Source organism: Chlamydomonas reinhardtii, chromosome 16 (assembly GCF_000002595.2).
Source record: "Chlamydomonas reinhardtii strain CC-503 cw92 mt+ chromosome 16, whole genome shotgun sequence".
NCBI lineage: Eukaryota > Viridiplantae > Chlorophyta > Chlorophyceae > Chlamydomonadales > Chlamydomonadaceae > Chlamydomonas > Chlamydomonas reinhardtii.
In genome coordinates this window covers 7,616,013-7,642,823 of record NC_057019.1, presented here as the reverse complement: position 1 = coordinate 7,642,823, position 26,811 = coordinate 7,616,013, and the positions used below count along the sequence as shown (strand labels likewise).

General features: G+C 68.6%; 4 protein-coding genes across 4 annotated transcripts in view; 2 read left to right on the top strand and 2 right to left on the bottom strand.

Moving 5' to 3' along the window:
* CHLRE_16g689871v5 (uncharacterized protein) overlaps window positions 1-5,108 on the bottom strand; it is an 8,507-nt gene extending 3,399 nt beyond the window's left edge. Inside the window, exons 1-12 of the mRNA XM_043071666.1 lie at window positions 4,860-5,108; window positions 4,522-4,720; window positions 4,082-4,224; window positions 3,336-3,430; window positions 3,035-3,149; window positions 2,595-2,782; window positions 2,277-2,442; window positions 1,767-2,042; window positions 1,483-1,576; window positions 930-1,197; window positions 557-750; window positions 180-319 (exon numbers count right to left, since the gene is read on the bottom strand). Coding sequence (XP_042916317.1) covers window positions 180-319; window positions 557-750; window positions 930-1,197; window positions 1,483-1,576; window positions 1,767-2,042; window positions 2,277-2,442; window positions 2,595-2,782; window positions 3,035-3,149; window positions 3,336-3,430; window positions 4,082-4,224; window positions 4,522-4,720; window positions 4,860-4,862 — 1,881 coding nt within the window. The 5' untranslated portion in view covers window positions 4,863-5,108. The remainder of the gene's footprint in view (window positions 1-179; window positions 320-556; window positions 751-929; window positions 1,198-1,482; window positions 1,577-1,766; window positions 2,043-2,276; window positions 2,443-2,594; window positions 2,783-3,034; window positions 3,150-3,335; window positions 3,431-4,081; window positions 4,225-4,521; window positions 4,721-4,859) is intronic.
* Window positions 5,109-5,258: 150 nt separating this feature from the next.
* CHLRE_16g689759v5 (uncharacterized protein) lies at window positions 5,259-9,754 on the top strand. Its single transcript, XM_043071661.1, has 9 exons — window positions 5,259-5,430; window positions 5,597-5,909; window positions 6,290-6,421; window positions 6,822-6,985; window positions 7,447-7,653; window positions 7,813-7,955; window positions 8,387-8,731; window positions 8,923-9,093; window positions 9,361-9,754. Exons 1-9 carry the CDS (start codon window positions 5,377-5,379, stop codon window positions 9,464-9,466), a joined length of 1,635 nt encoding a protein of 544 aa, XP_042916316.1. The 5' UTR covers window positions 5,259-5,376; the 3' UTR covers window positions 9,467-9,754.
* A 2-nt stretch (window positions 9,755-9,756) lies between these two features.
* Window positions 9,757-19,978, bottom strand: CHLRE_16g689647v5 (uncharacterized protein). The gene is made up of 25 exons (XM_043071658.1): window positions 19,813-19,978; window positions 19,695-19,742; window positions 18,667-18,822; window positions 18,417-18,520; window positions 18,062-18,190; window positions 17,779-17,824; window positions 17,264-17,514; window positions 16,870-17,046; window positions 16,438-16,572; window positions 15,950-16,135; window positions 15,634-15,737; window positions 15,331-15,450; window positions 15,068-15,176; window positions 14,643-14,812; window positions 14,329-14,395; window positions 13,869-14,132; window positions 13,620-13,700; window positions 13,283-13,398; window positions 12,846-13,097; window positions 12,496-12,559; window positions 12,096-12,238; window positions 11,548-11,638; window positions 11,249-11,361; window positions 10,857-10,923; window positions 9,757-10,649 (listed from the first exon to the last, which is right to left on the bottom strand). The coding sequence occupies exons 1-25, from the start codon at window positions 19,832-19,834 to the stop codon at window positions 10,503-10,505; spliced, it is 3,162 nt and encodes a 1,053-aa protein (XP_042916315.1). The 5' UTR covers window positions 19,835-19,978; the 3' UTR covers window positions 9,757-10,502.
* Window positions 19,979-21,318: 1,340 nt separating this feature from the next.
* Window positions 21,319-26,811, top strand: part of CHLRE_16g689535v5 (uncharacterized protein) — a 9,036-nt gene continuing 3,543 nt past the window's right edge. Inside the window, exons 1-8 of the mRNA XM_043071656.1 lie at window positions 21,319-21,793; window positions 22,142-22,217; window positions 22,664-22,835; window positions 22,941-23,916; window positions 24,179-24,998; window positions 25,259-25,374; window positions 25,560-25,619; window positions 25,761-26,415. Of these exons, the coding sequence (XP_042916314.1) occupies window positions 21,590-21,793; window positions 22,142-22,217; window positions 22,664-22,835; window positions 22,941-23,916; window positions 24,179-24,998; window positions 25,259-25,374; window positions 25,560-25,619; window positions 25,761-26,415 (3,079 nt within the window). The 5' untranslated portion in view covers window positions 21,319-21,589. The remainder of the gene's footprint in view (window positions 21,794-22,141; window positions 22,218-22,663; window positions 22,836-22,940; window positions 23,917-24,178; window positions 24,999-25,258; window positions 25,375-25,559; window positions 25,620-25,760; window positions 26,416-26,811) is intronic.

Sequence of the window (26,811 nt, the reverse complement as noted above, 5' to 3'; positions counted from 1 at the left end):
CCCCTCCACGTCCCCCCTCGCCTCCCCCCCTCCACGTACCCCCTCGCCCTCACCCCCCCCCCACCACCCATCCCACTCGGACTCGGCTACCCCCCCCCCTCCACGTCCCCCACGCCTCCCCCCCCCTCCAGTCCCCCTGCCTCCCCCCGCTTCGGTCCCCCAGCCTCCCCAGCCCCCACCTTGCGCAGCCGCGGCGCCAGGTGCTGCAGGCTGGGCGGCAGCAGCTGCTCCACGCCCATCGTCCACCAGCAGTCGGAGCCGTGCTGCCGCACCAGCGCCGTCACGTGCGCAATGGTCTCATCGCTCATCAGCGCCTCGTCTGCAAGGCGGCGGTTGAGGGAGGGGGCGGGGCAGCGGGTAGCAAGGGTGGGTGCCTGGTGTTGGGGTGCCAACCACGCCCTCCCACCCCCACTCGGCATCCTTCGCCCGTCGCCGTCTCATTCCCCCACGCCCATCTGTAATCCTCCCCTCCGTATCCCCCTCCCTCCCACTCCCTCCGGCCGCCTCCGTATCCCCCTCCGCCCCTCCCTCCGCCCCTACCCCCTCCCTGCCTCACCTGTCTCGGTGTCGTAGAACACGGGTATGGGCACGCCCCACTTGCGCTGCCGGCTGATGCACCAGTCGGAGCGCCCCTCCACCATGCCGGTGATGCGGTTCAGGCCGCCGCCCGGCACCCAGCCCACGCCGCGGATGGCCTCCAGCGCACTGCCGCGGAAGCCCTCCACACTGGCAAACCACTGGCTAGTGGCCCTGGCGGTACCGGAGTGTTGCGGGGTGGGGGCGTGTAAGTTTAGGTGGGTTGAGACGGGAGCTGGTGGTTGGGCGGACTGTAGTAAGAGATATGTTGAGGAAAGCAACGGCCACCTCCTCCCGGCCATCCATTCCGTTGCCCCCCTCCCCGCCCCCACCCTCCCCCCTTCCCCCCCCACCTGAAGATGGTGGGCTTCTTGGTGCGCCAGTCGTAGGGGTACTTGTGCTCGTACAGCTCCTCCTTGAGCAGCACGCCCGCCTCCCGCAGCGCCGCGCACACCGCCCGGTTGCCCTCGCCCTGCACCGCCAGACCCGCGAACGCCTCGCCCGCCTCCGCCGTGAAGCAGCCGGCGTCGTCCACGGGGCTCAGCAGCGGCAGGCCGCAGCGCTGCCCCACCAGGTAGTCCTCCTGGCCGTGGCCGGGGGCCGTGTGCACCAGGCCCGTGCCTGGCGGGCGGGGCGTTGGGTACGGTGGTTAGCGTGTGTGTGTATGTGTGTGTGTGTTTAGCTTGTGTGGTAAGCGTGTATTTGTTCGTGTGCGTGTTGGGAGGAGAGGGAGGGGGCTTGGTGGGCGGTGAGCGATTGCGGGGCCCTAGCAACGTGTCCATGTCCTGGGCCGAGGTGCCGTCACACACGGGGCACTGGCCCAGCCGCCGACACACGCGCCCGCACCTCCTTTCCATTCCCCTCACCAGGCACACCTCTCCCCCCCCCGCCCGCCCCCGCGCGCACCCGTCTCGGTGGTGATGTAGTCGCCGCCAATGACCACGGGGCTGACGCGGTCGTACAGCGGGTGCTTGTAGGTGCAGCCCTCCAGCTCGGAGCCCTGGGTGGGTGGGGGTGAGGCGTGGGTGAGGTGGGTGGTGGGTGGGGTTGAGGGTGGGTGCGCACGATGGCAGGAAGGGGCAGGGTAACGGTCCGCCACGGTCCGCCAGCATGGCGGTTGTACTGTAATTGATAGGTTCCCAGGGACGGGTAGGTCCTCCGCCATCCTCGTCCTCCTCCCTCATCCTCACCTTGACAGTGGTCAGCACCTGGAAGCGCGCCCCGGTCTTCTCGCCCAGCCGCCCCACCAGCTCCTTGGCCACCACCAGACGCCGCACTGCCCAGCCCGCCGCCGCCGCCGCCGCCGCCGCCGCCGCCGCCTCCGCGCCCTCTGCGCCCTCCTCGCCCTCTGCGCCCTCCGCCGCCTGCACCTCCACCACGCAGTAGTCCAGCTGGTCGTTCAGCGCCACGGCCAGGTTAGCGGGTATGGTCCAGGGGGTGGTGGTCCAGATGGCGAAGGCGGAGCCCTGAGGCCAGCGGCAGGCAGGCAGGCAGGGAGGTTTGAGGAGGCAGGGACCAAGCCCAGGTTACAGCAGGTGCGGCAGGAGTGTCAGGGAGGCGGGTGCGCGTCGCCTCACGGGACGCGTGTGCACATGCACCTCTCGCACTGCTTCCGAGCAACCCCACTCCGCGACCCTCTACTTCCCAGCCGGCCCCCTCCCGCCTCCCCCACCGCCCGCCCCCCCTGCCCCCCCGCCCACCTGCAGCGCCTCCGCCAGCTGCGGGTTGGCTGCGGCCTTGTGTCCGGGCGCCGTCATGGGCAGCGCCACGTAGACGGAGGTGGACTTGTGGCCCTCGGGGTACTCCAGCTCGGCCTCAGCCAGGGCGGTGCGGCTGCTGGGGCTCCAGTGCACAGGCTTCAGACCGCTGCGGGGGGGGGGAGGTACGGAGGAGAGGGAGGTAAGGGGGGTGTAGGAGGGAGGAGCCATCCACCAGCCCCCAGCTCCGCCCGCCTTTAACCCTCACAACCTCCCTAACATACACAGCCACACACCCAGTGCGCACACGCCGCCTCTCACCGGTAGATGTGTCCGTTGGTGTACATCTTGCCAAACACCTGCAGTTGCGCCGCCTCGTAGGCCGGCTCCAGGGTCACGTAGGGCGCCGCCCAGTCCGCCCACACGCCGTAGCGCTTGAACTGCTGCCGCTGCGCGTCAATGGTCTTGAGCGCGAACTCGCGGGCCTTGGCGCGCAGCTCCAGCACACCCTGGCGCAGGAGGGAGAGGGGGCGTGTGTCGCGCGTTTGAGTGTGTAATATGGGCCGCGAGGAACTGGCTGTGCGTGTGTGTTGCCGTCCTTCCACGACCCGCACCGCCGAGCCCCAGTCCCTGGCGGCACCGAAGAACCCTCCCACGTGTTGTTGGGCTCGGGCACATAACTCCTCGCGCCCTCCGCCCCAATCACTTTAAACCAACCCCCCCCCACACACACACATCCCCCCCAGCTCCCCCCTGCGCACCAGGCTCTTGCGCTCCTTGTCGGGCAGGCTCTGCAGCACCTTGAGCTCGATGGGCAGGCCGTGCGTGTCCCAGCCCGGAACGAACTTGGCGCGGCGGCCCTGGAGCAGCTGGTACCTGTGTGTGTGGGGGGGGGGGGAGGGGGGGTTGAGGGGGCGGGTTCAGCGGGTTGAGAGGTGGGGAAGTGGGTTCCAGGCATGACTACTAGTCCAGCAGTGAGGCAATGGCCGCCCCCCGCTGCACCTTGGCCCCGCCACCCCTCCCCCCTCCACGCCCCTCTCTGTCCCCTCCCCGCGCGCCCACCTGTTGATGAAGTCCTTGAGGATCTTGTTGAGCGCGTGCCCGATGTGCAGGTCGCCGTTGGCGTAGGGCGGGCCGTCATGCAGCGTGTACGGCTCCTGGCGGGGGCGGGGCGCGGGGGGGCGTGAGGGAGCGGCAGGAGGGCGTGAGGGGGCGCGAGTACCAGTCCCGTGTCGCACCGGATTTCTTAGCCCGCTCACTGGGCTTGAGACCAGGACCCCAGTCCTGCGGGGGCTGCTGGCAATCCCCTCCACCTCCTCCTCTAAGGGCGCTGGCACACGGCTGGCCGTCCCTGCGACTCCTGGCCCCAATCCGCGGTAGTTCGCTTCCACACAGCCGCTATCCCCCATGCCGCTCCCCACGTGTGTTTCACCCCACCCCTGCCGCTTCCCAAGGACACAGCGCGGGGCCACACAGTCTCCCCCCCCCACACCCCGACAGCACCCGCACCCGCACCCCCGCCCCACCCCACATGCCCATGTCCCACGCGCCACTGTTCGCAGTGTGCACCCACGCCCCCGCTGCCCCAGCGTCAGAGCTAGCCACCTATCAGTACGTTCCAAATCCCTCCCATAAGTAACCCCTCCTGCCCATCAGCAGCATCCCACGCCCTCCTTCAGCGCCCCAGCTCCCGCCCCACAGGGCCCCAGCCCCCGCACCCCTCCTTCCCAAAACACACACATCTCCGCGGCATTCCCTCCCTCCCAACCCCCCAACCCCCCTGCCCCTCCCCCCTCCCGGTCACTCACCCCCGCTCCTCCCTCCGCCAGGCTGCTGTACACGGCCTGCTCCTCCCACCAGGCCTGGATCTGCGGCTCGCGCACCGGGCTGTTGGCGCGCAGGCTGAAGTCCGTGGCGGGCAGGCGCACGGTGGGGCTGTAGGGGCCGGAGGCTGGCGGGAGGGGGGCGGGGGAGCGGTTAACTTTGAACCAAGCGGGGGAGGGGGTAGAGGGAGGAGGCAGGGAGGTGGGTTGGCGGGGACGGGGGCGGCGTGCAGCTGGGTGTGCAGGACGAGCGGAGGGTGATGGCCAGGAACCGGGTGTGGGGGTGACGCACAGGCACCTCGCGGGGCGCTACCGCCTGCTACACCGGGGAGCCACACACAAACACACCCCTGCCAGGACCGCCCCCAGCTTCAACCCCCCCTCAAAACCCCACCCCGTGTCACGCCAGCCGCGCTGCCACTCACGTCCCTCGGCGCCCTCGTCCTTGGCACCGCCCTTCTTGCCGCCCTTCTTGCCCGCCGCAGCGGCAGCGGGCGCAGCCGCACCCCCCGCCTTGGCAAACACGCCGCTGTGCAGCGGCCGGGGCGCCCGCAGTAGCGCAGCGCGGGCCGAGCTGACACCGGGCAGCACGGGGCCCATGGCCCGAGCCAAGCAGCCGAGCGCCTGTGCGGCACACATGGATGGTGAGCGCCGAGCCACACGACCAACATCGACACGGGCACACAACTGCTTGGAAAGCACGGATCCAGCGGCCCACTCGTAAGCCCAGATAGCAGTTGTACTGTCCGTCACAGTCGCTCACCATCTTCCTCTGCCGAAGCGGCTGGCCCCCACAAAGTTGGCTGGCCCTCATAGCTTGCGCCGTGTCCTTAGCGCTTGCAGGCCCAAATCAACCTCAATATAATTCTTTGTCAAAAAAGCTCGGGATGCGGGCCCGGAGCTAAATACAAGCAGCCAGCAAAGCTGCAAGTGCAAGGCAAAAACTGTGCACCGGAGAAGTGTCCACCGGCCTGCTGCACGGCTGCTATACTGTCACCACAGTATGCCTTCGACTTTGAGGAAGGGACTTGGAAGTTTTGCAGCGATGGACAAAACCTTGCATGGGGTTGACAGGTGCAATACCAGGCTGTTGTCCATTAATTTACACGGCGAGCGCACTCCTTAAGCAGGCGCATGTAAGAGCATTTTATGTATTACCGTTAAACAGCAGCGCAAATACTGTAGTCCCAGCCCAGCTTGCAACAGTCCGCGCATCCCCATTTCCCTTGACATATCCTCCCGACGAGCTCGCCGACTTTACCATCGATGCTGCCTGGCCAATGTTGAGCAGCTACAGCAACTCCGTGGTCACTCGCTTCCATTCCAGCGCCAAGGTGGGGCGCCGGGAAGGACCACCAGGACACCAGGCCACGGCTGGGCCAACTGCCATGGTGGCAGTTGTGCAGGGAGCCGGGAACCCCTTCCCCCTCCCCGCCGCCTTACTGGCGCATACGTCGCTCCCAACCCGCACATGTCTTCCGGCCCGCCCGCGTGATGTAGGTCGGGCGCCAGCAGCCCTCGGGACCAGTCAGGACCCACCCCCCTCCAGCACCCAGCCAGCGCCCAGGGCGGCGGCGGTGCCCCAGCGCGGCAGCAGCAGCGGCAGCAAGCGGCGGCAGCGGGGCCGGGGGCGGCAGCGGCGGCGGTGGAGGCGGGGGCGGGAGCGGCTCGGGGGCTGCTGGTGGCCGTTACGTGCCAGGCCCAGACGATATGGCGCCGTCCATTGCGGCGGCGGGAGCAGGGGCAGCAGGGGCGGGCGGCGGGGTGAGGGCGCGGTCGGCGGCTGTGGATTTGGGTCTGGACCCCCTGGCGGGTGAGTGCCGAGGGAGGGGTGGAGGGATGGGGTATATGCCCGAGCGAATTGACACAGGTCCCGATGTTCAGGGAATCGTTGCCCCTCGAGGAAGGGATGGAGGGATAGGGGAATGTTGTGAGCTCGGGAGAGGCTGCGGGAGGCGAAAGGCTGCGGCATGAGGCGTTGGGTGTGTATGGATGACAGTCGGGCGTCTTGAGTGTGTGGGGGTGCGCGCTGACGTGGTGATCGGGCTGTGCAGCATATGGGCTCTGTTGCTGCAGGCCTCAGTCGCAGAGCCGCCTCGCCAAAGGGCTGTGCACATCGTGTGACACCCTCTGCGCCACAGCCCCCACCTGCCGCCCCCCGGCCCCGGCCCGCTCCCCCCCCCCACCCCCCAGTGTCCGCCCCCGTGTACACCCCGGCTGAGCGGCACACACTGGACGAGTCGCCCGCGGAGGTCTTCTTCGGCCGGCCGCGGCTGGGGGCGGCGGCCCGCCACACGGACCCGCAGTGGGCACAGCGGCTCACAGGCGAGTGGGGAGACTGGGAGCTGGTGTGTGTGGGGTGGGTGGGGGGGCGTTGTAAATACCAGCCCAAACTAAACCAAAACCAACGAAAACGGGAGTGCAGGCAGAGGCGTTAGTTGCGAGCGATAATACTCGAGATGTGTGGGGGTTGGGTGGGTGGGTGGGGGTTGGTGGGGGGGGGGGGGAGGGGAAGTGGCCCTGGGGCTGTACGCAGGGGACTGCAGTCCCTAGGTGGGTTGAGGGGGTTGTAGATACCAGCCCAACCTAAACTGAACGCAATGCAAAAGAGGGCGTGTGCACACGGCCATATGTGCAGCTGCAGCCGATACTTTCTCCGCTTCCCGCTCAAAGTTTCAGCTATACTTTCGCCCTGGTGTGTTTGGTTCCGTGCTTCAACCTGCAGACCTGTACAGGCGAGTGCTGCTGGACTTGGTGGGGCCCAGTGGTGGCGGCGGCGGCGGCGGCGGTCGTTCGTCGGCGCCGCCGGTGGTGCTGGACCTGTGCAGTGCGGCGCTGAGCCACCTGCCGCCGGAGCTGTTGGAGCTCAAGGAGGCGGGGCGGCTGCAGGTGTGTGTGTGTGTGTGTGTGTGTGTGTGTGTGTGTGTGTGTGTGTTAAAGAGCACAAGGAAAACATTACGCGTAGGACAGTGTATGCGATGCAGAATTACGGCCGCGGATTACCTTCAGAGTATACTTACCGCAGCCGACCGACCTGCCGAGCCGAGACCATACTTACCCGAAGCACCTGTGTGTGTGTGTGTGTGTGTGTGTGTGTGTGTGTGTGTGTGCGTGTGTGTGCGTGTGCGTGCGTGTGCTTGTGTGTGTGTGTGTGTGTGTGTGTGTGTGTGTGTGTTAATGCATGCACGCCCGGTGGTACGCACAGTAATCCGGCCCGCGGTGGTTGTTCAGCCCAAGCTCGCACGGGGGCGCTTCCTTCTTTTTCCTCCACACACACTCACCCATACACGCTGCTTGACACACAGTCCGGCGCGTTCTCTCTTCCCCTTTGTTCTGTGGCATGCACGCAGCTGGTGGGTCACGGCGTCAATGAGGAGGAGCTGGCAGCCAACCCCGCCTTCGCCGGCAGTAGCAGCAGCAGTAGCAGCAGCAGTGGCGGCAGTAGCAGCTGGACCTTCACGGCCGACCTGAACGCCAGCCCGCGGCTGCCGCTGCTGGCCAGTGGGTCGGTGGCGGCGGTGCTGTGCGCCAACGGCATCCAGTACCTCACACGGCCGGTGAGGGAGGGAGGGTGGGATTGTGAATACCAGCCAAACTAAACCAAACCAATGCCGAATGTCATCCCGCTTGTTGCTGCCTGTGAACAGACTACGCTCACACACGCACGCACACGCACACACGGTCACGCGCTCTCCCCCTCGCTCATTTGTGCACAGGAATGGGTGTTGGCAGAGGTGGCCCGGGTACTGGCTCCGGGCGGGGTGGTGGTGGTGGCGTTCAGTGACGCCTGCTGGAGGGAGCGGGCGGCGGCGGGCTGGCTGGGGCGCAGCGGCCCACAGCGGCTGCAGCTGATGGAGGAGTGAGTGGCGTGTGTTGAACATAAACAAACGGAACAAGTGGGGTGTGTGTGTCTGTGTGTGTGTATGTGTTTTGGGGGGAGGCGGTAGCCGAAGATGTGGAGGACGGAGCAATTAAGTCACTAGTATTAAGTGCCGACGTCCAGTAGGAACAGCAGGGGGGGTTGCATGCCCGGGCCCAACGAAATAGGTCCCAATTGTCCTCCCCCGGGGAAGGGCCGTGTTGGTTATTGGTGAGGGTGCGCGGCAGGGAAAATGTAGTTGGGCCAGGCAATCCCAAGCCCCCCACCCCACGCACGCGCCCCTCATGCAGCCGTGCGACCACCTGCTTACGGCGGTACACGGCTGCTGCCGCTGGCTCCTCTCATCAGGCGCTGACAATCCACCTGCGACCATCTCCCGCGCCCCTGCCCGCCTGCCCACTCCCCGACAGTTTGTTCATGGCTGCCGGCATCAGCCCGCGGGAGGTCGTGGCCGTCACTGACCCCCCGCCCGCCGACACCACCACACCAGCAGCAGCACCAGCGGCCCTCCCGCCGCGGCCCGACGCCTTCTACGCCCTGGTCGGCCACAAGCCGCTGGCCCCAGCCGCCAACGGCGTCGCGGCCGCCGACGGCGCAGCAACCGCCGCAGCCGCAGCAGGTGCCACACCGCAGCAGCAGCAGCAGCAGCAGCAGCAGGCGGCTGGGTCCGGGCCTGGGGTGCTGGCCGCCGACGCCGACCCGGCTGCAGTGGCGGCGCGGTACCCGGGGCCGGCCCTGCGCGAGATGGACCTCCTGTGAGTGCGGGGGGGGGGAGGGCTGGGGCCAGTGGGGGCGGGGGCCAGTGGGGGCTGGGGGGTGGGCTCGGGGAAGCATAGCATCTGGCAAGGGCGGGGGGTCACAAGTAGCCTGGGCCTGACTAAGCAGAGCTGACACCTTCCGTCCTGATGCCCCTGCCCCCTGGTGTGCAACACCCCATGCCGCACAGCCCCGCCCTGAACGGCACCCCCAACGGCGTGTCCGCGCCTCACCCCGCCGCGGCCGGTGCGGCCGGTGCGGCTGCGGCTGCGGGCGGCGTGTCGGCCGAGGTGCTGGAGCGCTGGGCGGAGGCGTACGGGCAGCTGGTGGAGGACGCGGCGGAGCTGGGCGTGCCACGGAGGTGGGGCCGGCAGGGCGGGGGGGGGGGGCGGGGTGTGAGTGTGGTGGCCTGGTGGGGCGTTGCGTGGGGATACCGTGGACTGGCGACTGGAGATGGGGTTGGCGCGGTCCGCCTGGTGCTGTGTGTGTGCGTGCGCTGAGTTCTCCCACCTGTGTTGGCCCCACCTATGTGCCCCCCTCCCCCGACGACTTCGTCTGCAGTCTTCAGTGCACTCTTTTCCAAACATCCTTGCAACCCCCCCTTCCTACCTGTGTGCCCGCCCCACAGCGCCATCCCGCAGCTGCCGCCCGGCCCCGTCAGCGCGCAGCAGCTGCGGGCGGCGCGCGACCACCTTCAGGACATGATCGCGTCCTTCCTGTCGGCGGGGCTGTAGCGGCGGGGGGGGGCGGCTGGGGGGAGGCAGGGGGGGAGTTGCGGCTTGAAGCATGACCACCGCACCTTTGGTGCGCTGTGGTGCGGCCACCACAGCCTAGCAGCCCGGACCTCGGGCGTCGTAACACGGCACCAGCTGGCGGATCAGGGCGGATCGAGTGTGGTGGTGGCTGTGGTGTTTCAGTGTGTGGCCGTGATCAACTCGGATGGTGCGGGCAGGTTCTAGAGAGCCAAGCGGCGCTGCAATGGCTGTGACGCGTACCGGTGTGCTTCAGGCGTCTTGGCGATTCAACTGTGATGCAATTACAATACGTTTTATGTGTTTGTCGACATGGTCCTTTCGCACACGCCTCAGCACGCGCCGTGCACACCTGCCGCGGCTGGCTGACTACTCACGGCAACAACGTCTCAGCACCCGCTTTCTCCCTGCATCGCCCGCATTCCCCACACGGCCACACCGCGTCCGCATGACCCGCACATCCCAACTTCGGCCAGTCCGGCACACCACATCCCGTCCGAGCAGGTGTGCAGCTGCGCCCGCCGCCTACATTGCGTCAGCTTCCACCACCGTCACCATCGCCGCTGCCGCCCGCACAGCCCCTGTCCGGACATCCGCCGCAATGTCCTCCTAGTCGCTTGATTACCTGGTTGATCCTGTTACCTTCATATCATATCCACCTCGCAGCACAACTTCCGCCTCTCCCGCGCCGACCTCATGCGGCCATCTATGAGGCACTACTGCTGCTGACTCATGCCGGGACCCAGCCCTAAGGGCCGCAACCGAAACACAACACTACTGCCGCAGCCTCCCCCCGGATGTCTGACGAGATGCACAACAGCATCCGCCGCTTGCACATGTCGCCAACTGCCGTCTCTGACTACCACACCCACATCCGCGGCAGCAGGCAACTGCTGCCGCCCACTGCCTCGACCCGGCCTCCCTCCGCCCTCTTCCCCTCATCCCCCCTCACTCCAGCCCCCACAAAGACACCCCGCAAGTCGCCGCCGCTCGTGCTGTGCGCTCCAGCGCTCTCTCTCTACATGAAGTACAGCACGTTGGTCAGGTTGCGGTGGATGCCTGCGAAGGTGGGCGGGGCGCTGGCGCCGCCCTCAGCCGCGCCTGCGCCGCGGCCGCTGCGGGAGGCGGTCTCGGAGGCGCTGTCCGAGGCGGAGGAGGAGGCGGCCTGCGCGGGTGGGGGGGGGGGTGAAGGGAGGGGGGAGGTTGGGTGGATGAATGCGTGCGTGACCTGCGCTGAGGGTCTTGTGACGTGGCGGCCTGGGGAGGCAGCACATACGTGGCAAACCCACCACCCTCCCGATGCCTCTTCACCCTTCCACCCTCTCACCCCTTCCCACACCCCCTCTCACCCCTCCCACACCCCCTCTCTCACCAGCAGCGTGCGGCCGCGGAAGGCGGCGCGGTCGGCGTAGTAGGCGGGCGGGCAGTAGCTGACCGACCTGAGGAGGGGGGAGGGGCGGATGTGGGTGCGTTAGGTTTGCGTGTGAATGTGAGGGAGATGTGCGTGTTGCGTGATTTGCAAGGGAGGGGCGCCTCCAGAGGAGGAGGGAGGGTGGTTGCGGACCCCCCCACGGGCACATGCCACGCAGGTGAGCGCTGTGAGTGCGCAACCTCCACACTGCTGCCCTTCCCACGCATCCACGCCGCCCCTGGATGGCTTCCGCTCCCTCCCTCTCCCTCGCCCCTCTGCTCCCCCTCTGTCCATCCAAACCCTCTGCTCCCCTCCTAGCCCCTCCCCCCCCCCCCCCAGCCCGCCTGGCTCACTTTGTTGTGCGCTGGTAGAGGTAGCACAGCCAGTAGGTGAGCAGCTGGATGCCGTCGGCGCCGAAGCCGATCTCGTCCACCAGCACGTGGTAGTGGGCGGGCTTGTTGGTGCCCTGGGGTGGGTGGGGGTGGGGGTGGGAGGAGGTGGTGGAGGGAGCAGGGTGAGGGGGTGGAGGGTGCGTAAACAGGGTGTGTGCGTGTGCAGGGCATGCGGAGGTGGGGGGTACGCAGTCAAGCGTCGCTCAATGCTCACACGCACACGCGCCCCTGCCCGCCCCTGCCTGCCCCCCACCCCGCACCTGCAGCCCGGCGTGGCTGTTGAGGTAGAAGTCGAAGCCGTCCGGGGCGGTGATGCCGCTGTCCACCACAGTGCCCGGAACCACGTTGCCCCTGGGGGGTGGGGGAGGCAGCGGGAGGGCGAGAGGAGGAGGGTGAAGGGAGGGAGTAAGCGTGCGGGAGGAGCAGGGAGGAGTGGAAGGCAGCGTGGATCCGCACATGCACACACGCCCACACACGCCCCCACATGCTCCCTTGTCAAGCATAGGCCACGCTCTCCTCCTCGCTCTACTGCATGGGCTTCGGTTGAGGTTGGGCTGGTATCTACCCCCCCCCCCGTGGGTTTTGCTTGTCGCGTCCGCGTGCCTGTCCTGTGCTGTTGTGCGCGCCACCGAGCCCAGGCGGCGACATGTATCGCCGGCGCCGCTCGCCCTGCTGCTCCACGACGCCTCGGCCCCCACCCCATAAGTATTATCGCTTGCAACTAACGCCTCTGCCTGTGCTCCGCTCATTTTCGTTGGTTCTGGTTTAGTTTGGGCTGGTATCTACACCCCCTCCCCCAGCCGCTCACTTCTGGTCGGACGCGGCTCGGTCGCTGGGCAGCAGGCGGGTGTTGTGGCGCTTCTGCACCACCACGAAGGTGATGGCGGGCCGGTAGCCCTCCTCCAGCTCGCGGCAGGCGCGGCGCAGGGCCGTGTACTCCTCAGCCAGGACCTGGGGAGGAGGAAGGTCAGGAAGCCGGGCGTTGGCCATTCGTGCGAACGGTTTGTAGTAAACATGAGAGTGCCGACATCCAGCGGCACAGAGAGAACATGCGCGGGGGTTGAGAGGGGTTTGACGTGCGTACTTTTGGGTGCGGGAGCGAGAGGAGTTGACAGGGAGCGGGATGGCTGGAGGACGGAGTGTGCGCGGTCAGGCAAACACGCACAAACACACACGCACAGGCACGTGAACATGTGCGCCCGCCCCACCTGCTCGAACTGGCCCTCCGACACGCCGTCGCGGTACATGACCAGCCGCTGCGGCTTGACCTGCCTGTGGAGGGGGGTGCGGGTGGGGGTGGCGGACAAGGGGGAGGCGGGGGTCAGAGGGCCACGGGCGTTGGGTGAGGGGCCAGGGGCGCACAGCGCAGCAGCAGCCCCACGCCTGAACTGAACCTGGCCCCGCAGTCTTAGCAGCCCACCCTGCTTTGATATTTCATAGAAACGATATTTCATAGAAACAACCCTCAGGACCAAGGCAAACCGATTTCGCGTTAAACACCCCTCCCTCCCCTCCACACACAACGCCCCCCCCCTCCCCCTCCCCCTCCCCCTCTCACTTGTTTGCCCTGTAGAACTCCAGCAGCAGCTCCTTTGTGGCGCCGCACATGCCCGTGATCACCTCCTGCCGCCCCGCCTGCAGCAGCACGCGGCTGGCCCAGCGGCCCAGGCTGGCGTCCAGGCTGGCCACCACGGCCGCCACGGAGGGGTCGCGGCTGTCGGCGCGCGCCGCGGCGCCGGTGGGGTGCGTCACGTCGGCGCCCAGCACCATGAAGGGCACGGCGCCCGCGCCGCCCAGCACCGGCATGTTGCTGTTGCGCAGGGGGAGGAGCGGTGGTTGGTGAAGGTTGGTGAAGGGGAGGATGGGCGTGACAGTGTTTCAGGCGGGAAATGGGTTGTGGCGGTGGGGAGGGCGAACAGAAAACCGCAGGCAAGCAGGCTCCCACCCCCCGCTCCTTTCTTCCCGCCTCCCTGCCCGCCGCCCGCCCGCTCTTACCGCAGTCCGCCGCTGAGCTGCACGTTGACTCCGCCCAGCTTGTTGTTGATCTTCATGGCCACATTGGCGCAGTACTGCGGGCCGCCGCCCTTGTGCGCGCGGTAGCCCACACGCGCCTGGTGGTAGGGGGGGTGGAGCGGCGTGGTGGGGGGTAGGTGGGGTGGATGTGGGGTGGATGTGGGGCGGGTGGTCAGATGGGTGGATGTGGGTGTAGCGGCCCATCCACCGGTGGAGCAGCAGCAATGCAGGGACACATGCCGCGGGTTGCGGCGGGTTGCGCCGTGCCACCCCCCGGCGGCACCCTCCTCCCCTCACCTGCCTTAACCCCCTCCCTCACCTTGGACGCCACCACCACCTGGCTGGGTATGCCCAGCTCAATGTCCGACACGCGCTTCACCTCCCGGTACTCGTCCGCGGTCTGTGCGCGTGGAGGGGGGGGGTTACATGCATTATTATTTAAGAACTGAAGGGCGTGTTTGGAGAAGGCGGGGTGTGTGGGAGCGGGTGGAGAAAAGGGGGGGAAACGTGGGAGTGATGACAAGTTTGAAGCAGGACAGCACAAACCCGTAATCAGCCCCCGACGCACCTTCTCCGGCAGCACCACCAGCACCAGCTGCGCCGGCTTCTTGTACCGCGCCGCCGCCGCGTCCGCCGCCGCGCGCATGGTGGCCTCGATGCCGCGCCCGCCGCCGCGGCCGCCGCCGCCCGGCATGCCGCCAAACTCCACGGGCGGGCTGTCTGTGCTGGCTGCGGTGACGGGGCTGGCCACGCGCATGCCGCAGCGGATCATGCCGCCGGTGAGGTCCTCCAGGAACTGCCACAGGCTGTTGTCGCCGTCAAAGTCCACGTCCTGGCAGGGAGGGGGGGCGGGAGGGGGGAGGGGAGAGGAGGGGTGGGAAAGGTGTCAGGAAAGGGAGCGGGGGTGGTGGTGGTGGGGGGAGTGACTGCATCACAAAGTATGAAGTGCCGGGGTCCGTGTGAGATGTGTGGGTCACCTCGACCTCGTGCGTGTGACCCTTCCCCCCCCCTCTCCCACCCCCACCCACCGCCTGGTTCATCATGACGGCGACGCCCCAGGAGTCCAGAGCGCGCGGGTCCACAAACTTGACATTGCTGGGGTGGAGGTGTGGGTGGGAGGGTGGGAGGTGGAAGGAACGTGGGTTTGGGTGTGAGGGAGTGGGATGTAGTGGTGGCTGGCGAGAGAAGCGGGCAGGGAACACGGGATGGGTGGCTGTACACGGGCTGGGCTTGCAGGCCTGCACGTCCAAAAAACCTGGTGAAACCACCCCGGCCCCCCTACCCCCGCCCCGCATTTCCTTGGGCCCCGGCCTACCCCCCGCGCTCCTCCCGCCCCCCTCACCGCAGGTTCCAGCTGCCCAGCGGCCCCGCGTCGAAGGCCTGCGGGTCGCCGTACTGCAGCACCGGGTTGGGCAGCACGCGGCCCTGCACCGGCAGCATGCCAGTGGCCAGCTTCAGGCCCCAGCACCTGTCCGTGCCGCCCGCCGCCAGAGCCTCAGCCACCCGCTTGGCCTGCAGGGGAAGGCAGGGAGGGAGGGCAGGGAGGGAGGGCAGGGAGGGCGGGTTGCAGGACCCAACAAGATTGAACGTTGAATACTGGGTGGGTGAAGGTTCCAGGCATTGAGTAGGGCAGGTAGGGGGGAATGCGTTGCAGCCACAGACGGGAATGGCGCCTCCGGGAGCCTGGAGATAGGTCTCTTTGCTTTCTTATGCGACACCGTAGTTGGAAACACTCCCCGCTACCCAGCCACCCTACCCCAACCCCACCTGCTTGTCGCATGCCTCCTTCTTGACTGCCGGGTCCTGTTTGGCGGCGGTGATCATGCCGGCCGACTGCGTGGCGTCCAGCTTCATGCGCCGCTGGCCAGCAACCACACTAGGGGGGGTGGGTGGGGGCAGGGGGAGGGGAGGAGGGGAGAAATGGGCGAGTTGGAGGGTGAAGGTTGTAGCAGCCGCTCGTGATCAGACTCTCTGTCCCTCCCTCCCACAATAGCCACACGCACAGTCGCCCTGCCCCCCCTCACGCTCACGTGCACAGCTCCACGGGAATGAACACGGCGCGGCGGCGGTCGCCCACGTTGGCGCAGGGCAGGCCGGGGTGGCGCAGCGGGCGGCCCGTGGAGCGGAAGTACTCGGCCACCGACATCTCACTGGGGGGGGCGGGGCGGGGGCCGGGGGGTTGCGGGGGGTTGCAGTAGTGGTTAAGAGGGCAGCATTTAGCGGCAGTACTGTAGTGGGGCCGCGTTGTGGCGAGGGATGAGGCAATGAGGATATTACATCTTAACACACAATGAACCCCCCCCTGAGATCCCCCCCCCCGGGGCCGCTCTCACCGCCCCTCCTTCTCGTTCATGAACATGGTGCGGTCGGCGCCCTGCTCGCTCAGGCCCACCAGCGCCTTGCGCCGCGCGCGGCCGCCGGGCATGGGGAACTCCACCTGTGTGTACGTGTGTGGATGTGTGGATGTGGGTGTGTGGAGGCTGGTGGGTGGGTGGGTGAGGAGGAGGACTATGTGAACGGCACACAGTCAAGTTCCAGCACTCCCAACCCGTGGCCGTTTAAGCCCTCTATTTACCACCCAGCTTTCCTCCCCAGTATGCCCAAATCTCTGCCCTTACCCTCACCGCCTCCCAAATCCCACCCACTCGCCTTGAATCCCGCCAGCCCCCGCGCCGCCGCCCTCAGCCGGTGCGGGTCGGCGGCCGCCAGCTGCGCCGGGCCGCCGCGCACGCCCGCGCCCTCCGCCAGCAGCTCGGGCAGCGGGCGGGCGGACATGAAGGCGGCGAAGGAGGAGTCCAGGTTGAGTGTGAGGCCGGCCTGGACCGCCTTGAAGGACTGCGGGGAGGAGGTGGGGGTTGGGGGAGGACGAGGGAGGGAGGAGGGGGCAGTCAGCCGCAGACAAACGATTGCACTCAACAATCGCATGTGACGACCTGAATGTGCAAAAACGTGCAAACCCCCAGCCCACACAAACCCGTCCTCCCGCACATCGCCTCACCCCTCACCCGCCCGAACTACTCCTGCCAGCCCAACAACGCCACGCCCCCTCCCCCCTACTTCCCCTTGCCCTCCCCCTGCCCACCACCCTCCCCCTGCCCCCTCCTCCCCCCCCCCCAACCCCCTGCCGCTACCCTCACCTGCTGGAATCCACTCCACACCTCCGCGCCGCCCCCCAGCGGCATGACGCCCTCCCCGCCGTAGTAGAAGCCGCGGCCCACCACGGTGCAGCGCGGGTCGATCGCGAAGGCGTGCCGGATCACAATGTCCAACACCTGCAGGGAGAGGAGGGAGAGATGGGGGAGGGGCGGGGTGGGAGGTGGAGGGCGACTCAGTGACAGGCCTGTGGTGGTTTAGTGGTGCCACGGTGCGACTCCTCTGGCCCGCACTCCTACCCCCAGGCCACACCCAACAAGGACACACATCGCACGGCCCATCCGCACCACCATCCCACACACCCCACGCACATGGGCATAACAACAAGCCCCCAGGGGATTTGCCTATCACGGCCCCAACACTCACACCCCACCCCACCCCCCACACACACCCCTACATACACACCCACTCCTCACCTGCATGGCGTCGCGCGGCGCCGTCTGCTGCCGCCTGGCCAGGTAGTCCTGCAGCTGCGTCAGCCCCACACACGCCGCCCACTTGGTGGTCACCACGAAGCCCTTGTCGCGCTCACTCTTGTCGCCCTCGCGCGGCTTGAGCGTCACAGGCCACTCCCGCACCTCGCGCGGCAGAAGCTGCGGGCGGCGAGGGAGGAGAGGAGGAGGAGCGGAGGGAGGTGGGAGATGGGAGGGAGGCTGTCAGTGCCAGGCGGAATGGTAGGAGGGCGATGATGGGTGTCTCGGTGGGAGAGGCGGTAAGCTAATGCATTGCGGGGCCGGGTTGCGTGCCCACCACCAAACACCTACGGTCTACGGTGCTCCCCTCAACCCCCACTCATTCCCCCCCTCTCACCTCTCCCGGCAGGAACAGGTTCTTGCGGCCGTCGAAGCGCCACGCCCCCGCCGGCCAGCCGTGCGCCGCCGCCGCCGACGCCATCACGCGGTGTGCCAGGCGCGGCGGCAGGTCCTCACCGCCCGCCTCGGCGGCAGGCGCGCCGGCAGACTCCTCGGCAGTGGCGGGCGCGGGGGCGGCGCCGCCACGGCCGCCGCGGCCGCCGCCACGGCCGCCGCCCCGGCCGCCGCCGCGGCCGCCACCACCACCACCTACGTCAGGGTTGGCAGGATGAGGATGACGACGACAGCGGCTGCTCCTAGTCGTCCGACTGGTCCCACTGGTCCCACTGGTCCGACCCACATCCAGCTGCTCCCGTCCTCGGCTGGTCCAGTGCAGGCCGCGCACCCCACACGACATCCACCACCACCACCAGCCCCCCTCCACAACAACAACTACACATGCACCCCACATACACACACACACACACACACACACACACACACACACACACACACACGCACGCGCGCACTCACCTCCGGGGGTCTCAACGGAGCGGATCTCCACATCATAGTGGTAGGCCTGGGGAGGAGTGAGGGAGTGAGGGGGGAGCCGGAGCAGGCGGGGAGGGGACCAACTGTAACACTAGTACGGTACCACGTCGGGGGTTGGGAGGCGCACACAGCCAAAGAGCAAAGGTGGCCCGCAGCAACGCCCGTCTGCTCCCTCCGCCCCCCTCCTTCCTCCAGTGCCTCCCTCATTCCGCCCTCCGCCCCCCTCCTCCGCCCCCTGCCTCCCCCCCCCCCCCCGCCTGCTCACCTGGCCCGGGAAGGCGGGTGTGGTGGCCAGTGCGAAGTAGTTGGCCAGCAGCGCCACCGCCTTGCCCACACTGCCCGCACTGGGCCGCCGAGTGATGCCCAGCGGCCGGCCGTCGGCGGTGGTCTCCACCTGGACAGCGAGGGGTGGAAATGGTGGTGGGTGCGGTGGGGGAGGCAGGGAGGAGGAGTGGGAAGGGTGAGGTGGGCGGCAGAGCGGCACAGGCGGCTAGCGGTGAGGACGGCACGGAAGCGCACCCCGACCCACATCAGCTTGACCACACACATACCCGCCCATACAAGCACACATTGCCTCCCTCCCTCTACCCCTTGCTGCACCCCCCCACCCCACATCCCACCTTGACGGGTGCGGTGAGGGACTTGGCGGACTTGAGGATGGCGTCCAGCGAGGCCGCCGCCTGCGCCGGAGACACCACACCGCCGCCACCGCCGCCGCCACCGCCTGCGCGCGCGTGTGTGTGTGGTGGTGGTGATGATTTGCGGCGGGCAGGGCAACGGGTCGCGGCATAAGCACCCGCAGTGCGCGCCCACCCGCAGCACACATCCGCTCTCCTTTTGTGCTCTGCTAACGTACGCACACGCACACACCTCCGCGTCCGCCGCCACCGCCGTAGCCACCGCCACCGCCCCCTCCACGACCACCGCCGCCACCGCCACCGCCATAGCCACCACCGCCACCACCGCCGCGACCGCCGCCGCCGTATCCGCCGCCGCCGCGGTCACCGCCGCCGCCGCCACGGCCGCCTGCAGCAGTTGAATGGGGGCAGGACGGGGCATGTGGGGGCAGTCAGGAACTCAGCAGGGAGTGTGCTTAGCATGGGTGCCGTGTGTGTGTATGCCACGACGAGGGGGTGTGTGGTGCGACCTCGCGCTGCGCCCACCCACCCCCGCGCCCCAGTCCAACAGGCCGCCTGGCCGGACAGGCGCGGCAGGAGCGGGCGGCCCTGACCCCAGGGGGACCGCCGTCGGACGGGCCGATCCGCCTGGCCGCGGGCCCCGCAGCACCCCCTACGCAGGCGCTGCTGCTGCTGCTGCTGCTGCTGCTGCTGCCGCCCGCCAGCCCCTTCCCCCTTAGGCACCGCTGAGCTGCCGGGGCGCCGCTGCAGCGGCCAATGCGCAGCAGTACTGCGCGCGCCCAGGATAGGATCCCGGCCGCGCGCGCGCCCGCGAACGCCGCCCCGCCGCCGCCTTTCTTCGGCTGCTCCTGACCGCCTTGCTGCCGGTCTGCAGCTGTCTGCAACACACCGAGCGACAGCAGGCCTACGCGCCGAGGCCGAGTGCGCTCTGCCGCGGGGCAACCGACGTCAACCCACGGGGCGCTCGGCTCTCAGGCACCTTGCTACGCCCAAAACCCAGCTAAGCTCGCGGGCGCGACCTGCACTCCTTCAATGCACTGGCAGCTGACGGCTGAAGTCGCATGCAACGCTGCTGCGACAAGGGCTTGTGCCGACCGCCCTGAGCAATCCCCAAGACGGCGCAAAGGCTGCCGAGGCAACTGATAATATGGACATGCAAAACTTAATCGCGACCTGCAGCACACTCCGTGGCCCTTGGCCCCAACCAGGCAATGCCACCAGCAGGCCGATTCTATCTGTCTGAGCTCTCTATACACCCACCTCCTCCACCGCCTCCATAGCCCCCGCCTCCACCGTAGCCTCCACCGCCTGTCGTTGCAAAGCCGATATTGCAGTTCTGGTCCATGGAATCGGCTAACCATTCTGCGCGTCTCCTCACCGCCGCGACCTCGGCCCGACATTGCAGCTACTTTATCTTATCAGTATGACGCTTGAAACCTCCTGCTTCCAGAGAAGACCGAGAATGCTGCCTGCCCGCAGCGGAGCAGGCTCTGCGCAAGAGAGCTCTCGAGGCTTTATCTCACAAGTGTGCTAAATTGTATGTTTAAGTATCAGCTATGACTGGGAAAAGACTGTGGGTCCTTCCGTGACGCCCCGACTGAAAGACTCCAAAAGGCCCCGCACGATCGGGCCCGTGAAATGCAATTCGGCTCGGCTCCCTCAGACCCCTCAATGCTGTTTTGGCGACTGCACAAAGGTTCCAGCAAACACGTTGGCCGGGGTACTGCGGAGCTGCAGCGCCGGTGAGGCCCGCGCAGGCCTGCCAGCGGTCGCGTCACGGGTCCCCCCCGCTCCCGCGTTTCGGAACGTGGCACAGGGTTCCGCCCACGTCGCTTCTCCCTGGCATGCAGCTGGAACTACCCTACTCCCCCAGCCCATAATGCACTGTCAGTCCTGGGAAATGCTGCGCCCTCGCGTGGCTGAGCTCTGGGAAATAGAGGCCGACCGAACAAAGTTGCCCGCGTAAACGGTAAGCGCGATTGCCGGGTCGCCCGGCCACAGACATGCCGCTGATCGCAATACGGTGTGGCGTGCTGCGCCACGCAGCCTCAACCTCCCTCGCCCCGCCCCTGTCAACATCCGCTTGCCAGCCCCTTCACACGCCCCAGCCGCACCGAGCAGCGCCGCACCGGGCAGCGCCGCACCGCACTGCCAGGCACAGCGACCTCAGCACGACAACACGCCGCCCCGCTCTCCCCCCGAACCAGGGCGGTCGCCTGCAGCAGGTCTGCTGCAGGTCCACCAGGGGCCGTTATTGACGTGCAAACGCAGACCAGGGGCCGTGCGGAGGCACAGCAGGTATGGCTGCCCCCTGCCAGCGGGCACCAGTGGGCATGAAACCGAGGGGGCGCCCAGCACTACCAGCAGTCCGGCAGTAGTGATGCACCTGCCGGAGGAATCGGATGAGAGGTGGGCCACACCGCTGCCATACACGGCAGTGAGCGCGGCCGGCTGCTCCCTGCTGCTCATAGGCAGGTTCACTCGTGGGTTCACTGGCCGGTGCACAGGCCGGGGGAGGGGGGGGGGGCTGCCTTAAGACAAGGGCTTTTGGCGTCTTAGATCATAGTGCAAAGGGCTAAACTCGTTGACACGGGCTTCGGGCATTTCAGGAAACCGGTGCCCCGTACTGGACGGCTCCCATCCACACATGTAGCCCGACATAACTTTCTTCTGGCTCAGGTCCAGGGCGCTGGCGGGCATTTCACCGTCCTCCCGAACCCACATGCAGCATTTTACTGAGCCGCCTATGTGCGTGTGCGACCCTGGCAGGGTTTTAGGAACCAGCCGACCGTGGCGTGCTAGGTTAGGCGCCCGCCCATGCAGACCAGGCCAGCGCGGCCCTTTCGCCCGTCCATTGCACTGACTGGTGCTTAGAGCGCAACCAGCCGGCGTTCAGTGCAATATTATGGCCCGGCGTCAAACTATGAGGGCTGTGCGCTAGACATAGCAATTCTAGTGTCGCCAGGAACCGGCCTGCAGTAGGCATTTCGTAGGTCGGAAGCATTAGAATGAGCGCCGCGCTAAACATTTACGGCAATGTGACATGGAGGAGCGGCGATGCGCAGTCCAAACTTCGCGCACACGCGTGTTTGCGACTGCTCACAGAGTCAGGCTACCGGCTGCCCCTTCCCGAGCTCGCGGATGCGCTTGCAACCATGGGATCGACGCTTGGGCTGGACATTGAGGACACGCTGGCCCAGGACCGGTGTTTCGTGCTCAGGGAGCGGGATTCGCAGGCGCCCACTGTGGAGCTCGACACTGCAGCCCTCATGGCAGCGGGAAAGGATGCTATCAAAGAGCTCATTGATCGGGCGTGGCCGGCGGCGGAATCGCCACTAACCTGGGCGCGAAACAAGCTGGCAAGTGATGGGCGACCGGCTCTTGCTCCCGCGCTGTCATGGACCATGCTAAAATCACTACTCGAAATATATCGATGTCGCTTGCATTCCTGCAAACATCTGGAACACTGGAGGGTTTTGGTGTGGACTAGGACGGCCGAGCTGCGACTTCCCACCCCTGCAGCCCCCCAGCCTCCCAGCTGGCCCTCCCCCTCTCCCGTCCTGTATCTACACACACACACGGCAAGCTCCACCGGCGAGCTGTCTCCTCCCTTGTCGCCCCGACTCCGACCCCCACAGCACACGCCCTAGGCTCCCCCGCCCTGGCCTCACCGCCCGCTCCCCTCCCTCCCCCTTGCCCCCTCCCAGGCCGGGTACATCGTGTCGCGCCAGACACTGGACATGCGCGCCGGCGACCTCTTCACAGCGCCCGTGCAGGAGGCGGGTGGGTGCAGGGCGCGGGGGGGGGGGAGGGTAGGGGGAGGGGAGGAGCAGGGGCGCGGTAGGAGGGACGGGGCACTGGGCGCGCGAGGGGCGGCATTTGGTGCGCTGGGGCATGGGGGTAGGCGGGTGCTGAGTCAGTGTCAGGGGCCTGGCGGTACGGGGAGTGGACTCGCCCGCAGTGGGGCTGGGAGAGGTCCCCTGGCGCCCAGGACGCCCGGGACGCCGGAGTACGTGCGTGCGTGCGATCGTGTGTGCGTGTGCGTGTGTGTGCGTGTGCAACAATGACACACGCCCGTCAACACGCGGTGCGTTGCCTCCCGCTAGTGTGGGCTGTCTACCGCAGACACGCCATGGGGTCCCTGGCACACACCCGCCACCACCCACACGCCTCTGCCCCACCGCCCCACTCCCCCCTCCTTACCCCACTCCCCACGCCTCCTCCCCCAGAGAGCTACCTGGCCGCTGCCTGGACGTCCCGCATGGAGCACCGCGGCGGCGGCGAGCAGGAGGGCGGCCGCGGCGGCGCCGCCCCGCCGGATCTGTCGGCGGTGGTGTGCGAGGACGCCTGCCTGCAGCTGACCCCGGCCGGCGTCAAGCTGGCCTTCGCGGCGCTGCTGCAGCACCACACCGCCCACTCCCCACAGGCCCACTCCCCAGCCAAGCGGCCCGTCGCCTACCCGCTCCCCCACCCCCACCCCCACCCCCACCCCCACCCGCCCCTCAGCGGCTCGGCTGCCTGCCTGCTGGACGACGCGGACGGCGGCGAGCTGGCGGAGCTGGGCATGGTGGCGGTGGCGGTGGAGGAGGGCGGCGGGGAGGAGGGCGGGGCGGAGGGGGAGGGCGAGGAGGCGGGCGGACACGGGCACGGGCACTCCCACGGCGGCCACGGCCACGGCCACGGACAGCCCTACTCCGGCCACTCCCACCACCACCACCACCACCAGCAGCAGCACCAGTACAGCGGCAGCGGCCAGCAGCAGCAGCAGCAGGGTGGGCGTGTGGGCTGGCCGCTGCGCCCCGACCTGCTGCACACCTACTGCCGCGCCGTGTTCGGCGGCGGCCCCGGCGGCGGCCCCGGCTCCGCAGGCGAGCAGCTGGCGCTGGCCGCCGCGCTGGCGCTGGTGGAGGCGGGGCGCGGCGGCGGCGGCGGCGGCGGACTGCCGCGAGGCCCGCCCGGCGACTACGACCCGCTGCGCTTCCGGCTGGCGCTGCCGGCACTGGCGGCGGAGGTGCGCGAGGCGGCGGGGCCCAACGGCGGCTTGTTGACGGGGCCGGGCTGGGGCGTGGGCCCCCTGCTGACGCGGCTCAAGGAGCGTGTGAGCAAGGGCGTGTTCCGAGTGCTGGCGCCCGAGGAGCTGCAGCGGGAGCTGGAGGACAGGGCGGCGCAGGCGGCGGCGGCGGCGGCGGACGCGGCGGCGGAGGGCGGCGGCGCTGAGGGTGGTGCCGGCGGCGGCGGCGGCAGCGGCAGCGCGGCGGCGCTGCTGGCGGATGAGCCGGCTGGGGAGCTGGGCGAGTGGGGCGCGGAGCCCATGCCCGAGTCCGCGCCCGGTGGAGGTGGCGGCGGCGGCGGCGGCAGGGCGGCTGCGGCTGCTGCTGCGGCTGCTGCCGCGGCTGCTGCGGCTGCTGCTGAGGAGTGTTCCGACCCGGTGGCTGTGTTGGATCTGGACGCGCTGAGGGAGTGCGTGGTGGAGGCGCTCATTGTGAGTGCAGGGGTGGAGGGGGAGAGGGGGGGCCGGGTGGGGTGAGAGTGGCGCTTCCATCATCATCATTGAGAGGGGAGGAGGGGCAAGGACTTCACTTGTGATAGCAGGCGAGGGATTGCAGTTGGGTAGGTCCCGATTGGACTGCAGTCAAGGCCTGCCTTGCACCACCGCCACCACCAACACCACCACATCCTGCCCTCACCATCAACCTCCCATCTTTCCACTTCCCCCCTCCTGTCTCCTCCCCGCCCCACCCCAGCGCTACGCGGAGATCGCCTTCGCCGGCCCCCGCGCCGCCGACCTGGTCCGCCGCACCGCCGCCTCCCACCTGGCCGCCCGCACCCGCTCCTTCGCCGGCCGCGCCCACTGCGTGCGCCTGCCGGTGCTGGGCCGCGCGCTGGGTGAGGCGCTGCCGCCCGAGGCGGGATTCGACCCGGGGCGGCTGGGCGGGCTGGCGCGCATGGTGTCGGCCGAGTCCAGCAGCGCCGTGCTGCACGTGTTCAAAAAGGCCATCCCCACACCCGGAGGAGGAGGAGGAGGCGGAGGTGGGGTGCTGAACGCGATGCAGCAGCACCTGCAGCTGGGGGGCGCGGAGGCGGGCACGGTGGGCACCTACGTCACCCTGAATGTGGGCAAGCTGCTGACGGCCGCGGGCGTGAGGGAGCTGGACGGCGGCTACGGCAGCTACAACATGGGGGCAGGAGGAGGGGGAGGCGTGATGGGGGGGCAGGGAGGCAGGGCGGGAGGAGGGTACGGCACTGCGGGCGGGGGCGGCGGGTACGGAGGCCGCAGCGGCGGCTACGACAGCGGCTACGGCCAACAGCAGCAGCAGGCGGGGGGTGCTGGAGGCGGCGGCGGGGGCTATGAGCAGCGGCGCGGCACTCGCGACTCGTACGGCTCCTCCTCCCACACCGGCCAGCCGTACGGAGGGGGCGGCGGCGGCGGCGGCGGCGGCGGCGGCGGCGAGGGCAGTGCTGTGCGGCAGGCTGTTGTGGCGCTGTTCCTGGGTGACACGCCGGAGCCGGCGGCGCTGAGGGCGGCGGCACTGGCGCTCATCAGCGCACTGCACAGCCAGCCGGGTGAGGGAGGGGGTGGGGGGGGGGCGGGGAGGGGGGGGAGAGGGTGGGGGGAAGGGGGTTAGGGCAGGCTGTGGAGGGGTTCGGAGGAGTGAGGGAAGTGTTTGGGGAAGGGGAGGAGGAGAAGGGCTGGGGAAAGGAATCCTCAGTGCGCAGTTGGCGCGGACACAACTACACGACACGACACGACACGCACACACCGCTTCAGCCCACGCCTCAAATTGCATTCACGTACACACGCGCACTCATACAATCACATGCAGGCGGGCTGCTGCCGCTGAGCCGGCTTGAGGAGGTTGTGCGCAACTACGCCGCCGCCCGCACCGCGCCGCCGCTGGAGCAGCTGCTGGCGGCGGAGGCCGAGGTGTTCGAGATGCAGGTGGGGGGGGGAGGGGGGCCACAGGGTCGGGCAGCGGGGCACGTGAGGGCGGGAGGAGTGCTGGCGAGTGCTGGTACGAGGGTATCCTGGCTGGCGCCCTGCGTGTGGGCGTATGCCGCTCTGCCCCTCACGCGCCCTGTGTAACCTCCCCCCCTGTCCTGTCCTGTCCCCTCCTGCGCCCGCAGGAGCACTGGCCGGGCGGACCCAAAGGGGTGCGGCTCAAGGCTGCGGCGGCCCTGGCCAAGGTGCGTGTGTGCCGGGCCACCCCGACACACACACACTGCCTGTGGGCCTTGCCTCCACTCGCTGCAGGTGTTCAGTGCATCAGTGACACAGTCCCTCTAATGACTACTTCTGCCACGCCCCCGCAACCCCTCATCTGCCAGGCCGCCCGCCTGCCGCCCGCCACACTGGCCGCCGCCGCCGCCAGCCCAGCCATGCGGCCGCGAGAGGGCTCCGGCGCCGCCGCCGCCGCTACTGCCCCGGCGGCACCCGGCGGCGCCGGCGGCGGCGGCTCCTTCGGCCGCCTGTCCACAGCCACGTCCATTGACGAGTACGGCTCAGCACCCTACCACGGCGGCGGCGGTAACAGCCACACCTACCCATCCAGTCACCACAACCAGAACGGCGGCGGCGGCGGCGGCTCAACCGCCAACGACTACGGCGAGCCGCCGTACCCGCTGCGGCCGGGCGCGCCCAACTGCCGCTTCTACATGCGCACTGGCAGTTGCGGTTACGGCGCCTCGTGCGCCTTCAACCACCCCCGCAACCGCCACGAGGAGGGCGGCGGCGCCGGGGAGCCCAACAGTGGTTACGGCGGCGGCGGCGGCGGTGGCTACGGCCACAACCACCAGGCGGCGGCGGCGGCGGCCCCTGGCGGCGGCAACGAACCGGCCTGGTACCACACGCCCGTACCGCCGCCTGCCGCGCCTGCGCCGCCGCCCCCGGCCCTGCAGCTGCCCACCGCGGCGCCGGTGCTCAGCGGCCCGAGCGTGTCGGGTGGCGGCGGCGGCGGCGGCGGTGTGGGGCTGGGTGGCGGCGGCGAGGGGTGTGTGTCTGCCGCCCCTCAGCTGAGTGTGGAGGGGGTTCGTGTGGTGGTGGTGGGCACCGCCTGTACGCCCGACCACCTGGAGATGCTGCAGCACTGCTACGCCGCCAGCCAGGTGGGAGGGAGGGAGGGAGGGAGGGAGGGAGGGAGGGAGGCACATGGATGCCGTACTGGCCATGCAGTGCCGTAGCGCCGCCGAGGCGAGTACGGCACTGGCGCGGCAGAGGCCGGCCTCGGCGGGGCTCTTGATCAGGCGCATGTTGTGCAATAAAGGCCGCAGCGGCGCGATTCGACCCGGGGTCTCCAGCGCGGGTTTCAGCAGCGCCATGAGGGTGCCATTCCGACGGGTAGCTGTCTTCGCTGCTGGCCTCATCGGGCAGTGGCGTGCT